The sequence below is a fragment of the Sphaerodactylus townsendi genome, linkage group LG14, assembly GCF_021028975.2.
Source record: "Sphaerodactylus townsendi isolate TG3544 linkage group LG14, MPM_Stown_v2.3, whole genome shotgun sequence".
NCBI lineage: Eukaryota > Metazoa > Chordata > Lepidosauria > Squamata > Sphaerodactylidae > Sphaerodactylus > Sphaerodactylus townsendi.
The window spans coordinates 37,729,900-37,743,322 of record NC_059438.1 but is presented as its reverse complement, the minus strand read 5'-3'; the positions used below and the strand labels follow the sequence as shown (position 1 = coordinate 37,743,322).

The following is a 13,423-nucleotide window of genomic DNA, read 5'->3' as shown; positions in this document are numbered from 1 at the left end:
CCCACCCAGCCCCATTGGCGCTATGCCACTGTTTGAATCCCACCACCATGGGAACCTGTTACTGAAATTTTTGGATCCCACCACTGCTTGCTACCATGTGGCTTGCATGACTTATTCAGTCCATGCTGTTTCCAGCTGTTTCACAGCAGCAAACCCACATAGTATAGTTATTAGAGAGCCAAACCGGGATCAGGCACAGAAGCTGAGTGGCTAATCTAGGGAGGACAGGGGTAGAATGCCACAGCAGTGGTGTAGGAGGTTAGGAGCTCGTGTAATCTGGAGGAATCGGGTTTGATTCCCAGCTCTGCCGCCTGAGCTGTGGAGGCTTATCTGGGGAATTCAAATTAGCCTGTGCACTCCCACACACACCAGCTGGGTGACCTTGGGCTAGTCACAGCTTCTCGGAGCTCTCTCAGCCCCACCCACCTCACAGGGTGTTTGTTGTGAGGGGGGAAGGGCAAGGAGATTGTCAGCCCCTTTGAGTCTCCTACAGGAGAGAAAGGGGGGATATAAATCCAACTCTTCTTCTTCTTCTTCTTCTTCTTCTTCTTCTTCTTCTTCTTCTTCTTGGGGTGGGGGGGGGGTGGGGGGGGGGGGGGGTGGGGGGGGGGGGGGGTGGGGGGGGGGGGGGGTGGGGGGGGGGGGGGGTGGGGGGGGGGGGGGGTGGGGGGGGGGGGGGGTGGGGGGGGGGGGGGGTGGGGGGGGGGGGGGGTGGGGGGGGGGGGGGGTGGGGGGGGGGGGGGGTGGGGGGGGGGGGGGGTGGGGGGGGGGGGGGGTGGGGGGGGGGGGGGGTGGGGGGGGGGGGGGGTGGGGGGGGGGGGGGGTGGGGGGGGGGGGGGGTGGGGGGGGGGGGGGGTGGGGGGGGGGGGGGGTGGGGGGGGGGGGGGGTGGGGGGGGGGGGGGGTGGGGGGGGGGGGGGGTGGGGGGGGGGGGGGGTGGGGGGGGGGGGGGGTGGGGGGGGGGGGGGGTGGGGGGGGGGGGGGGTGGGGGGGGGGGGGGGTGGGGGGGGGGGGGGGTGGGGGGGGGGGGGGGTGGGGGGGGGGGGGGGTGGGGGGGGGGGGGGGTGGGGGGGGGGGGGGGTGGGGGGGGGGGGGGGTGGGGGGGGGGGGGGGTGGGGGGGGGGGGGGGTGGGGGGGGGGGGGGGTGGGGGGGGGGGGGGGTGGGGGGGGGGGGGGGTGGGGGGGGGGGGGGGTGGGGGGGGGGGGGGGTGGGGGGGGGGGGGGGTGGGGGGGGGGGGGGGTGGGGGGGGGGGGGGGTGGGGGGGGGGGGGGGTGGGGGGGGGGGGGGGTGGGGGGGGGGGGGGGTGGGGGGGGGGGGGGGTGGGGGGGGGGGGGGGTGGGGGGGGGGGGGGGTGGGGGGGGGGGGGGGTGGGGGGGGGGGGGGGTGGGGGGGGGGGGGGGTGGGGGGGGGGGGGGGTGGGGGGGGGGGGGGGTGGGGGGGGGGGGGGGTGGGGGGGGGGGGGGGTGGGGGGGGGGGGGGGTGGGGGGGGGGGGGGGTGGGGGGGGGGGGGGGTGGGGGGGGGGGGGGGTGGGGGGGGGGGGGGGTGGGGGGGGGGGGGGGTGGGGGGGGGGGGGGGTGGGGGGGGGGGGGGGTGGGGGGGGGGGGGGGTGGGGGGGGGGGGGGGTGGGGGGGGGGGGGGGTGGGGGGGGGGGGGGGTGGGGGGGGGGGGGGGTGGGGGGGGGGGGGGGTGGGGGGGGGGGGGGGTGGGGGGGGGGGGGGGTGGGGGGGGGGGGGGGTGGGGGGGGGGGGGGGTGGGGGGGGGGGGGGGTGGGGGGGGGGGGGGGTGGGGGGGGGGGGGGGTGGGGGGGGGGGGGGGTGGGGGGGGGGGGGGGTGGGGGGGGGGGGGGGTGGGGGGGGGGGGGGGTGGGGGGGGGGGGGGGTGGGGGGGGGGGGGGGTGGGGGGGGGGGGGGGTGGGGGGGGGGGGGGGTGGGGGGGGGGGGGGGTGGGGGGGGGGGGGGGTGGGGGGGGGGGGGGGTGGGGGGGGGGGGGGGTGGGGGGGGGGGGGGGTGGGGGGGGGGGGGGGTGGGGGGGGGGGGGGGTGGGGGGGGGGGGGGGTGGGGGGGGGGGGGGGTGGGGGGGGGGGGGGGTGGGGGGGGGGGGGGGTGGGGGGGGGGGGGGGTGGGGGGGGGGGGGGGTGGGGGGGGGGGGGGGTGGGGGGGGGGGGGGGTGGGGGGGGGGGGGGGTGGGGGGGGGGGGGGGTGGGGGGGGGGGGGGGTGGGGGGGGGGGGGGGTGGGGGGGGGGGGGGGTGGGGGGGGGGGGGGGTGGGGGGGGGGGGGGGTGGGGGGGGGGGGGGGTGGGGGGGGGGGGGGGTGGGGGGGGGGGGGGGTGGGGGGGGGGGGGGGTGGGGGGGGGGGGGGGTGGGGGGGGGGGGGGGTGGGGGGGGGGGGGGGTGGGGGGGGGGGGGGGTGGGGGGGGGGGGGGGTGGGGGGGGGGGGGGGTGGGGGGGGGGGGGGGTGGGGGGGGGGGGGGGTGGGGGGGGGGGGGGGTGGGGGGGGGGGGGGGTGGGGGGGGGGGGGGGTGGGGGGGGGGGGGGGTGGGGGGGGGGGGGGGTGGGGGGGGGGGGGGGTGGGGGGGGGGGGGGGTGGGGGGGGGGGGGGGTGGGGGGGGGGGGGGGTGGGGGGGGGGGGGGGTGGGGGGGGGGGGGGGTGGGGGGGGGGGGGGGTGGGGGGGGGGGGGGGTGGGGGGGGGGGGGGGTGGGGGGGGGGGGGGGTGGGGGGGGGGGGGGGTGGGGGGGGGGGGGGGTGGGGGGGGGGGGGGGTGGGGGGGGGGGGGGGTGGGGGGGGGGGGGGGTGGGGGGGGGGGGGGGTGGGGGGGGGGGGGGGTGGGGGGGGGGGGGGGTGGGGGGGGGGGGGGGTGGGGGGGGGGGGGGGTGGGGGGGGGGGGGGGTGGGGGGGGGGGGGGGTGGGGGGGGGGGGGGGTGGGGGGGGGGGGGGGTGGGGGGGGGGGGGGGTGGGGGGGGGGGGGGGTGGGGGGGGGGGGGGGTGGGGGGGGGGGGGGGTGGGGGGGGGGGGGGGTGGGGGGGGGGGGGGGTGGGGGGGGGGGGGGGTGGGGGGGGGGGGGGGTGGGGGGGGGGGGGGGTGGGGGGGGGGGGGGGTGGGGGGGGGGGGGGGTGGGGGGGGGGGGGGGTGGGGGGGGGGGGGGGTGGGGGGGGGGGGGGGTGGGGGGGGGGGGGGGTGGGGGGGGGGGGGGGTGGGGGGGGGGGGGGGTGGGGGGGGGGGGGGGTGGGGGGGGGGGGGGGTGGGGGGGGGGGGGGTTGGGGCGGGTGGGGGGGGGGGGGGGGGGGGGGTGCTGGGGGGGGGGGGTGGGGGGGCGGGGGGGTGGCAGGGGGGAGGGTGGGTGTGGGGTAGTGCGGGAGGGTGGGGGGGGGGGGGGGTGGGGGGTGTGGGGGGGGGGTGGGGGGGGGGGGGGGTGGGGGGGGTGGGGGGGGGGTGGGTGGGGGGGGGGGTGTTGGTGTGGGGGGTGGGGGGGGGGGGGGGGGGGGGGGTGGGGGCGTGGGAGGGGGGGGGGGGGGGGGTGGGGGGGGGGGGGGGTGGGGGGGGGTTGTGGGGGTGGGGGGGGGGGGGGGGGGGGGGGGGGGGGGGTGGGGGGGTTTGCCACCTCAGCCACATATTTGGAAGGGTTACCTTGAAGTCCCAGTATTCATCAGTGGTTGACAGTGATGCCCAGCTTGACCTTCTCTTCATTTTCTACATCATAAACTCCTTTCTTGTGACACCTGGAAAAACCAAAGGGGAAAGAGACTCAGCTGTCAATGCGGACCACAGGTACGGTTCTCATCCCAACCCTGAGACCCAAGAATTAGAAATGCTGCCTTGTGCCTTTGTCTTGAAGGGTGTCCACACTGAGCACAAGCTCTGGAACACCGTGAGATGAAACCAGACTTTGTTCGTTGCTTCACGAAACAAGCTTCTCTGGTCCTGGGCTCAGCTGTGCAAAAGAGTTACTACAGAGGTCTCCAACTGTTTTAAGCTTGTGGATTATCTGGGATTCTGACACAGCACGGTGGGTGCAGCAACAAACAACCGTCACAAAATGGCCACCGCAAGAGGCGGGGCCAGCCACAGTTTAACTTCAGTAACATAGTGCAGATCCTTCTGTTGTGGCGGCACATGTGGCCGAAGCAGCATTTTTAAAAACCTGCACAGCCAATCAAATCTTCAATAGTAAAAAGACCCACCCACTTCCTAATAACGTTTGGCAGGTCCCAAAAAAGGTATCAGCAGGCACAGTGGTGACCTATACACCATGGACTGGGGGCTAATTCTACAAAGCGAAGAGATGGACAATATATGTGGACTGGATGAAAGAAGCTCGAGTCATTGAAGAAAAATGGGAGAAGAGGCTACAAAGAATGAACTTACTGCTGTTTGTGTGAAAAAACTAAGAAGAAGAAGTAATGGGGGTGGGAGAAAAGGGGAAAAATGTATTGTTTGAAAATGTATGAAGAAAGAAATTATTATAAACTGTAAAATTCAAATGATACAATAAAAATGTTTTTAAAAAATTCTACAGAGCAGCGGCTGAATGGAGACGCTAGATCAGGGGTCTGCAACCTGCGGCTCTCCAGATGTTCATGGATTACAATTCCCATCAGCCCCTGCCAGCATGGCCTTCCCACCAGGGGCTGATGGGAATTGTGGTCCATGAGCATCTGGAGAGCTGCAGGTTGCAGACCCCTGAGCTAGATAGACAACAGGTCTATCAACCTAAGTTCCGTGGCTGCAGAACTCTCACTTGAAACATCCACAATCCAGAGGCAGTTCAGCGGTTGAATAAGGCTCAGATTGTAAAATGCTTTGTACTATTCCACATGCTTTACAGAATGACTCCTGCTTCCAACAACCACAACCATTTGGGGTCAGCAAGCAGAAGCAAAGACATCCCCAAGGAACCCAGCAGTGAAGTTTGCATCGAGGTAGGTACAAATTCAGGAGAAGGCTGAGAGGAACAGGACGCCCTTCCGTTAGGAAAGTAAAGGCGGTCTGGCCCCATGAGCCATCGCGATGGGAGGGCTTTGGGGAACAACACATAAGCCACTCAAAGATCCCTGGGAAAAAAGCAGTAGTATGAAAGTCAGCAAGCAAGTACCCTGTTTCCCCGAATATAAGACATCCCCGGAAAATAAGATGTAGTAGAGGTTTTGCTGAAGTGCGAAATATAAGGCATCCCCCAAAAGTAAGACGGAGCAAAGTTTTTGTTTGGAAGCATGCCTGACGAACAGAATACAGAAATATAAGACATCCCATGAAAATAAGACATAGAGCATCTTTGGGAGCAAAAATTAATATAAGATACTGTCTTATATTCGGGGAAACACAGTAATGTAGGTGAGCCAAAACATGTCCTCTTGTGGCCTCTGCATCCCCAAATGCCAGCAGGCAGGACAAAGTCTGGATTTTCCTCACGCTTCTCAGCCTTGCCGAGTCTCTTACCTGAGCACCAGCAACACGCCAATGATGATAAGGCACAAGGACGACAGGACCACTGCGGTGACTGCCAAGATGGTTGTGTGGTCGTAGCTGCGCAGAGGGTTCTCCACCGGGAGGCTGAGGGCGTGGCATCGGGCTCCGTGGTACCCCTCCAGGCATCTGGAAAAAAACCAAGGCACATGACTTCAACGCCAACAGTAACAGTCAAGTCATAACCTGTTGTATCGGTACCACTGACTCCTCGACTCTAGGTTTAAGGCGCAGGAAGACCGCTTTGCTCCCTTTCTTGCATGGTAACACTACCATTAGTCATCTCTGTTTTATGTCTGGCAGGACTGACCTTCCTTGACACTGTAAGGCGGCCCCCTCTGAGGCCTTTCTAATTTACTGTACATGGGTCCTTCTCAGAAGCAGTTAGTCCTGGCCAGTAGCGAAGCTACAAGGGGACGAGGGGGTGCGGGTTGCACTGGGCGCGCACCCAGGGGCGGGGGCGGAAAATCGTCCCCCTCCCCCCACATTTACCTTAGTTCAGGCTGAAAAAGTTCAGGCTGAAAAGTGGCCTGGTAGGAACTACACTACCCAGGCGACCTTGCGAGCCCCAAGGTCTCCTGGGTAGTGTAGTTCCCACCAAGCCTTTTTTCAGCCTGAACTGAACAGGCCTGAACTTTTTCAGCCTGAGCTAAGGTAAGGGGACGGGGGGCGCAGAAAACATAGAGTCTGCCCCAGGCGCAGTTTGGCTCAGCTACGCCTCTGGTCCTGGCTCAGGCCAAGCCTGAAAAGCCAAGACCAAACCAGCTTAGAAGAGATCATCTCAGGAGTAGAAATAACGCAGTGTTCTGACTGGTCACTCTTAGCGTGCCTCTAGCAACTAACAGAGAACAAAGATGCAGAACCCTAGAGTTGCTGCTGTGAGTCTTGCAAGTCTGCTTGTGGTAGGCCTGAAGGTTTGTTCCTGTAGCCAGCAAGACCAGGCAAGAGTCATTATTCTATCTATGCTGTCGGTCATTCTTGATTTGGCATCTTCTCTTTCAAAGAGAAGGGAAATTACTTACAAGTGACTCCAAGTGACTCCTCTCTTTTCACACTTTATGAAGGATCTTCTACACTTAGCCCTTTGGAGCAGGACTTCCGGCCTCTCTGAGCCCCTCGGGTCTCTACACGCTTCCAGGGAGGTGCTACCTTTACAGCAGGCAAGAATAACTCCCAGGACTACACCTCCCCAGAGGTGAGCTCACAGCAGCCGGGATGGGGCCAGCCTTCCAAGACTCCATCACTACATACAGACAGGAACGAGGTTCAGCTTCCAAACATCTAGCTCAAGTGTCCTTGCTACTCTCGAAAGAGCCCCACTTCGAAAGCAACATTATCTCTTACACATCTGTGTCGTAAATTACGCTGAGCTCTCAATAGCTTCTCATGACCAGCGGAAGCTAAAAGGAGGGCGGCGGACCTTCGAATCGCGCCCACCTACTCATCCACATCTAAGCACTCCCAGTGACCTCAGCTAACCAGTCTATATGGATGCAATAACAGGACTCTATTTTAGCAGCATTGTCCCAGGATAACTTAAAGAGCCGCGAAAGCAATTTGGAATGGCAGGACACAGCATCAATACAGATGCTCAGCTTTGTTGAAGAAGAAAACCAAGGGAGACAGACTTGCTGTCATCTAGTAGTTTGCTGTCCAACTCTGAAAGCCATGCTTTCATGCTATTCATGGACTCACTCAATTCCCATCCTACTGTGGCCCCTGCTTGGGTATGCCATAGCGAGGGGCTGGGTTGAGAATTGTAGTCCATGAACATCTGAAGTGCCAGAGTTGGACACCCTGCAGTAGCTTCCACCCAGTGGGTGGGATCCAAAATCCTTTTAATACACAGGTTCCGCTATGGTGGTGGGATTCAAACAGTGAAGCCAGCCGCTTTCCACGCCCTCCAGTCCCTATGGCTGGGCAGGGGAGGTTGCTTTGGCTCCCCTTCACCGAAGCACTCTGAAAAAATTGAAGTAGCCACTTCTAGAGAAGTGGGTGAGAACTGGTTGGATCCCACCTCTGGCTTCACCCCACAAACAAGTAGAGGAAGGACAATTATCTTCCTGCTTGTCCAATAGAAAAACTACTCCTTATAATGATGACTGGGGAGGAGGTTTCTGTCTGTGAATCCCGCCTCAGTATGTGTCTGTCTCTCTCTCTCGCGCACACACCCACAGAGTCTGCAGTCCTCTGCCCAGCACAAACCATGCTCTTAATGCCCATTCTCTCACACTCCAGGAGGGACTACTGTAGCTCACAAAAGGAAAATAGAAAAGTGAGACGCTCAGGGCTGTATCACCTTGTCTCCAAAAGAGAACCGTGAACCAACTGGACCCGCAGATTTCACAACTTGCTTGGAAGCACAATGCAAAAGCAAGGTCACTTTCTTCTGCTCTAGTTCCATTAACTCAAGGGAAAAGTTCGAGATCTGCCTCCCACAAATGGAATAAAGGAGCAGCATTTCTACAGTAATGCTGCTCCAGCACGCGAGCCGCTACCTCTCACCACAGGAAAACTTCAGCAGTCTCACCATCAAGAAAATTGGATGCTTCCACATTAGAATATAGTCCCAAACAAATGAGAGAATTATCATTCATTTTTATGCAGCTATAATTTTGTACAGTAGTGTACAAACTATTATTTTGTATGGGTGCTGTGTGGTTTCCGGGCTGTATGTGATGTTCTAGCAGCATTCTCTCCTGACGTTTCACCTGTATCTGTAGCTTCCATCTTCAGAGGATCCTCTGAAGATGATCCTCTGAAGATGCCAGCCACGAATGCAGGCGAAACATCAGGTGGGGGGGGGGGGGTGGGGGGGGGGGGGGGGGGGGGGGGGGGGGGGTTGGGGGGGGGGGGGGTGGGGGGGGGGGGGGGGTTGGGGGGGGGGGGGTGGGGGGGGGGGGGTTTTGGGGGGGGGGGGTGTGGGGGGGGGGTTTTTGGGGGTGGGGGGGGGGGGGGGGGGGGGGGGGGGGGGGTGGGGGGGGGGGGGGGGGGGGGGGGGGGGCTTTGGGGGGGGGGGGGGTGGTGGGGGGGGGGGGTCGGGGGGAAGGGGGAAGGTGGGGGGGGGGGGGGGTGGGGGGGGGGGGGGGTGGGGGGGGGGGGGGGTGGGGGGGGGGGGGGGTGGGGGGGGGGGGGGGTGGGGGGGGGGGGGGGTGGGGGGGGGGGGGGGTGGGGGGGGGGGGGGGTGGGGGGGGGGGGGGGTGGGGGGGGGGGGGGGTGGGGGGGGGGGGGGGTGGGGGGGGGGGGGGGTGGGGGGGGGGGGGGGTGGGGGGGGGGGGGGGTGGGGGGGGGGGGGGGTGGGGGGGGGGGGGGGTGGGGGGGGGGGGGGGTGGGGGGGGGGGGGGGTGGGGGGGGGGGGGGGTGGGGGGGGGGGGGGGTGGGGGGGGGGGGGGGTGGGGGGGGGGGGGGGTGGGGGGGGGGGGGGGTGGGGGGGGGGGGGGGTGGGGGGGGGGGGGGGTGGGGGGGGGGGGGGGTGGGGGGGGGGGGGGGTGGGGGGGGGGGGGGGTGGGGGGGGGGGGGGGTGGGGGGGGGGGGGGGTGGGGGGGGGGGGGGGTGGGGGGGGGGGGGGGTGGGGGGGGGGGGGGGTGGGGGGGGGGGGGGGTGGGGGGGGGGGGGGGTGGGGGGGGGGGGGGGTGGGGGGGGGGGGGGGTGGGGGGGGGGGGGGGTGGGGGGGGGGGGGGGTGGGGGGGGGGGGGGGTGGGGGGGGGGGGGGGTGGGGGGGGGGGGGGGTGGGGGGGGGGGGGGGTGGGGGGGGGGGGGGGTGGGGGGGGGGGGGGGTGGGGGGGGGGGGGGGTGGGGGGGGGGGGGGGTGGGGGGGGGGGGGGGTGGGGGGGGGGGGGGGTGGGGGGGGGGGGGGGTGGGGGGGGGGGGGGGTGGGGGGGGGGGGGGGTGGGGGGGGGGGGGGGTGGGGGGGGGGGGGGGTGGGGGGGGGGGGGGGTGGGGGGGGGGGGGGGTGGGGGGGGGGGGGGGTGGGGGGGGGGGGGGGTGGGGGGGGGGGGGGGTGGGGGGGGGGGGGGGTGGGGGGGGGGGGGGGTGGGGGGGGGGGGGGGTGGGGGGGGGGGGGGGTGGGGGGGGGGGGGGGTGGGGGGGGGGGGGGGTGGGGGGGGGGGGGGGTGGGGGGGGGGGGGGGTGGGGGGGGGGGGGGGTGGGGGGGGGGGGGGGTGGGGGGGGGGGGGGGTGGGGGGGGGGGGGGGTGGGGGGGGGGGGGGGTGGGGGGGGGGGGGGGTGGGGGGGGGGGGGGGTGGGGGGGGGGGGGGGTGGGGGGGGGGGGGGGTGGGGGGGGGGGGGGGTGGGGGGGGGGGGGGGTGGGGGGGGGGGGGGGTGGGGGGGGGGGGGGGTGGGGGGGGGGGGGGGTGGGGGGGGGGGGGGGTGGGGGGGGGGGGGGGTGGGGGGGGGGGGGGGTGGGGGGGGGGGGGGGTGGGGGGGGGGGGGGGTGGGGGGGGGGGGGGGTGGGGGGGGGGGGGGGTGGGGGGGGGGGGGGGTGGGGGGGGGGGGGGGTGGGGGGGGGGGGGGGTGGGGGGGGGGGGGGGTGGGGGGGGGGGGGGGTGGGGGGGGGGGGGGGTGGGGGGGGGGGGGGGTGGGGGGGGGGGGGGGTGGGGGGGGGGGGGGGTGGGGGGGGGGGGGGGTGGGGGGGGGGGGGGGTGGGGGGGGGGGGGGGTGGGGGGGGGGGGGGGTGGGGGGGGGGGGGGGTGGGGGGGGGGGGGGGTGGGGGGGGGGGGGGGTGGGGGGGGGGGGGGGTGGGGGGGGGGGGGGGTGGGGGGGGGGGGGGGTGGGGGGGGGGGGGGGTGGGGGGGGGGGGGGGTGGGGGGGGGGGGGGGTGGGGGGGGGGGGGGGTGGGGGGGGGGGGGGGTGGGGGGGGGGGGGGGTGGGGGGGGGGGGGGGTGGGGGGGGGGGGGGGTGGGGGGGGGGGGGGGTGGGGGGGGGGGGGGGTGGGGGGGGGGGGGGGTGGGGGGGGGGGGGGGTGGGGGGGGGGGGGGGTGGGGGGGGGGGGGGGTGGGGGGGGGGGGGGGTGGGGGGGGGGGGGGGTGGGGGGGGGGGGGGGTGGGGGGGGGGGGGGGTGGGGGGGGGGGGGGGTGGGGGGGGGGGGGGGTGGGGGGGGGGGGGGGTGGGGGGGGGGGGGGGTGGGGGGGGGGGGGGGTGGGGGGGGGGGGGGGTGGGGGGGGGGGGGGGTGGGGGGGGGGGGGGGTGGGGGGGGGGGGGGGTGGGGGGGGGGGGGGGTGGGGGGGGGGGGGGGTGGGGGGGGGGGGGGGTGGGGGGGGGGGGGGGTGGGGGGGGGGGGGGGTGGGGGGGGGGGGGGGTGGGGGGGGGGGGGGGTGGGGGGGGGGGGGGGTGGGGGGGGGGGGGGGTGGGGGGGGGGGGGGGTGGGGGGGGGGGGGGGTGGGGGGGGGGGGGGGTGGGGGGGGGGGGGGGTGGGGGGGGGGGGGGGTGGGGGGGGGGGGGGGTGGGGGGGGGGGGGGGTGGGGGGGGGGGGGGGTGGGGGGGGGGGGGGGTGGGGGGGGGGGGGGGTGGGGGGGGGGGGGGGTGGGGGGGGGGGGGGGTGGGGGGGGGGGGGGGTGGGGGGGGGGGGGGGTGGGGGGGGGGTGGGGGGGGGGGGGGGGGGGGTGTGGGGGGGGGGGGGGGGGGGGGGGGGGGGGGGGGGGGGGGGGGGTGGGGGGGGGCGGGTGGGCTGTGGTGGGGTGGGGGGTGCGGGTGGGGGGGGGGAGGGGGGGGGGGGGAGGGGGGACGGGGGGGAGAGGGGAGGGGGGGGGGGTGTGGGGGGGGTGGGGGGAGGGGAAGGGGGGGGGAGGGGGTGGGAGGGGGGGTGGGGGGGGGATTTGATTTGATTTGGGTCGTTCCAAATCTTTGACATCCAAGTCCCAAACAATTGTGCTTGCTTTACACTTTCCCCTGACAAACATGTTTGCGTTTGGCCTGACATTTGGACTGCAGAGCCTATTTTGGCTGTGACTGAAATAAACTGTTTTTAGATAATTTCAGCCTGCTCATAATGCCTGAGGTGGATGGGTTGTTGGACCGTGTCTGCCCAAGTGTCTTCAGTATTGGATACTGAAGTCAGTATTTGGTTGATCTAGTACAGGGGTCTTCAAACTATGACCCTCCAGATGTTCATGGACTACATTTCCTATCATCCCCTGCCAGCATGGCCAAGTGGTAGGGCTCATGGGAATTGTAGTCTATGAACATCTGGAAGGCCATAGTTTGAAGACCCCTGATCTAGTATCAGCCTGTTTACCAACATCCATGGACTTAGATGAGAGTAGCTTTGCTTAGAACAGGGGTCTGCAACCTGTGGCTCTTTAATTGGCCATGCTGGCAGGGGCTGATGGGAATTGTAGTCCATGAACCTCTGGAGAGCCACAGGTTGCAGACCCCTGGCTTAGAGTTACACTGTAGAACACATGTATTCAATATGTGAACAAATGAAGGACTTTCACCAATAGGTGACACTTAACCAACTAGGCACCAAACAAACACCTGCAGGGATGGTATTACACAGTCAAGGTACCGCCACAAAGCTAAAAACTGACACTGGATTTGCCAGCTGTGGGTTGGGAAACACTGGAGATTTGGGGGATGGAACCTGAGGAAAGTAGGGTTTGAAGAAGGGAAGGACTTCAGTGGAGTACAAGGCCATAAAGTCCACCTTCCCAAGTGGTCACTTCGTCCAGGTGAATTAATCTCTGTTGCCTGGAGATCTGTTGTAATCTCAGGAGGTCTCTAGCTACCAGTGGAGCTCGGCAGTCCAGGTGCTCAGGAGTAGCAGCAGCAGCAGCAGAAGGCCATTGCTTTCACATCCTGCAGGTGAGCTCCCAAAGGCACTTGGTGGGCCACTGCGAGTAGCAGAGTGCTGGACTAGATGGACTCTGGTCTGATCCAGCTGGCTTGTTCTTATGTTCTTATGTTCTTATGTTCTTATGTTCATTTCAACCTTCTACTCCCATTGCTTCCTTCAGAAGAAAGACACTGCGGCCTTAGGAAACAATATCATTGCAAGGTGAAGTTTGCTTGCAGGCATGTTGAAAAGCAGTCCAGAGATAAATAATAATGCCAGGGCCAATGATTCAAAATAAAGTAGTGGTAACAACAACAACTATCATCATAATCATTATTAATGACCTTTTGCCAATTAGAACAGAACAAAACCCAAACATATAAAATAAAACAGGGAATTTACAGATGCACAGAACTAATTTGTTGAAGACACAATGTGTCATCGCACAATATTTTGCAACTTGTAAAAATATTTTCAGTTACTCAGTTAAAATCCGCAAAATTCCTTAGGTGGATAGATTTCCCTGAAAAAGCCTCTTGGTGAAACGTGCGGGGGAATTTTAAGAATTTTAACTGAGCAATAGAATATGTTTTTACTTTATTTTGTACCATCAACCTTGGCCTTATTATTTAATCACCTTGTGACTGGTGTGGCCCTTTTATTTCTCCTTGAAATAGCATTCCGGAACAGGCCTCCCTGTTCCAAATCACAAATCCCTGCTAGGGTCGGGACCGCTTTGCTTTGCAGGATCTTCTTGGCTATGCAGGTGGCAGTTCGCCAGGCTGAGGCTCACATTCCCATGGATGATGGTTCCTGTGGGCCTCTAGACATGTGGATAAGGTTGGCTGTTTGCAGAAATCAGTGCTAAATATTAGCCAAGCATCTGTGCTCTCCAGCGCAAATGGGGTTTTGTTCTCTCATGCCATTGTAACTCGCTCCCCTTTGTGCATGAAAATCATAATTAACTGACTTTTCAATGACAGGATGTCAGGGTTCGCAGGGTGGCGGGGAGTGCCAGGGCCTTGATCCCCATAGAACAGATGCTTCTCCAAAACCTTTTTCCAGACTTTTAAGTATGCATGTTGAACGTTGAGGGGAGGGGGAATCAGGCAGCAGGCTCTGCCCCGATGGACTTGCATTCTTTGGAGTTCACACATTGCACATAGATAGCCATACATATATAGAATAAA

The 13,423-nt window shown here is 67.9% G+C and overlaps 1 protein-coding gene across 1 annotated transcript; it reads right to left on the bottom strand.

Annotated features, from left to right (window-relative positions):
- Positions 1–3,624: 3,624 nt before the first annotated feature.
- HBEGF (heparin binding EGF like growth factor) lies at positions 3,625–7,167 on the bottom strand. The gene is made up of 3 exons (XM_048515356.1): positions 7,157–7,167; positions 5,435–5,590; positions 3,625–3,717 (listed from the first exon to the last, which is right to left on the bottom strand). Exons 1-3 carry the CDS (start codon positions 7,165–7,167, stop codon positions 3,645–3,647), a joined length of 240 nt encoding a protein of 79 aa, XP_048371313.1. The 3' UTR covers positions 3,625–3,644.
- Positions 7,168–13,423: the final 6,256 nt, after the last annotated feature.

Excerpts from the sequence above, each read along its gene's own strand:
- HBEGF (XM_048515356.1), bottom strand. Across the intron at positions 3,718-5,434 it reads GGCGTGTTGCTGGTGCTCAG|GTGTCACAAGAAAGGAGTTT; the intron begins GTAAGAGACTCG and ends TGGTTTTTCCAG.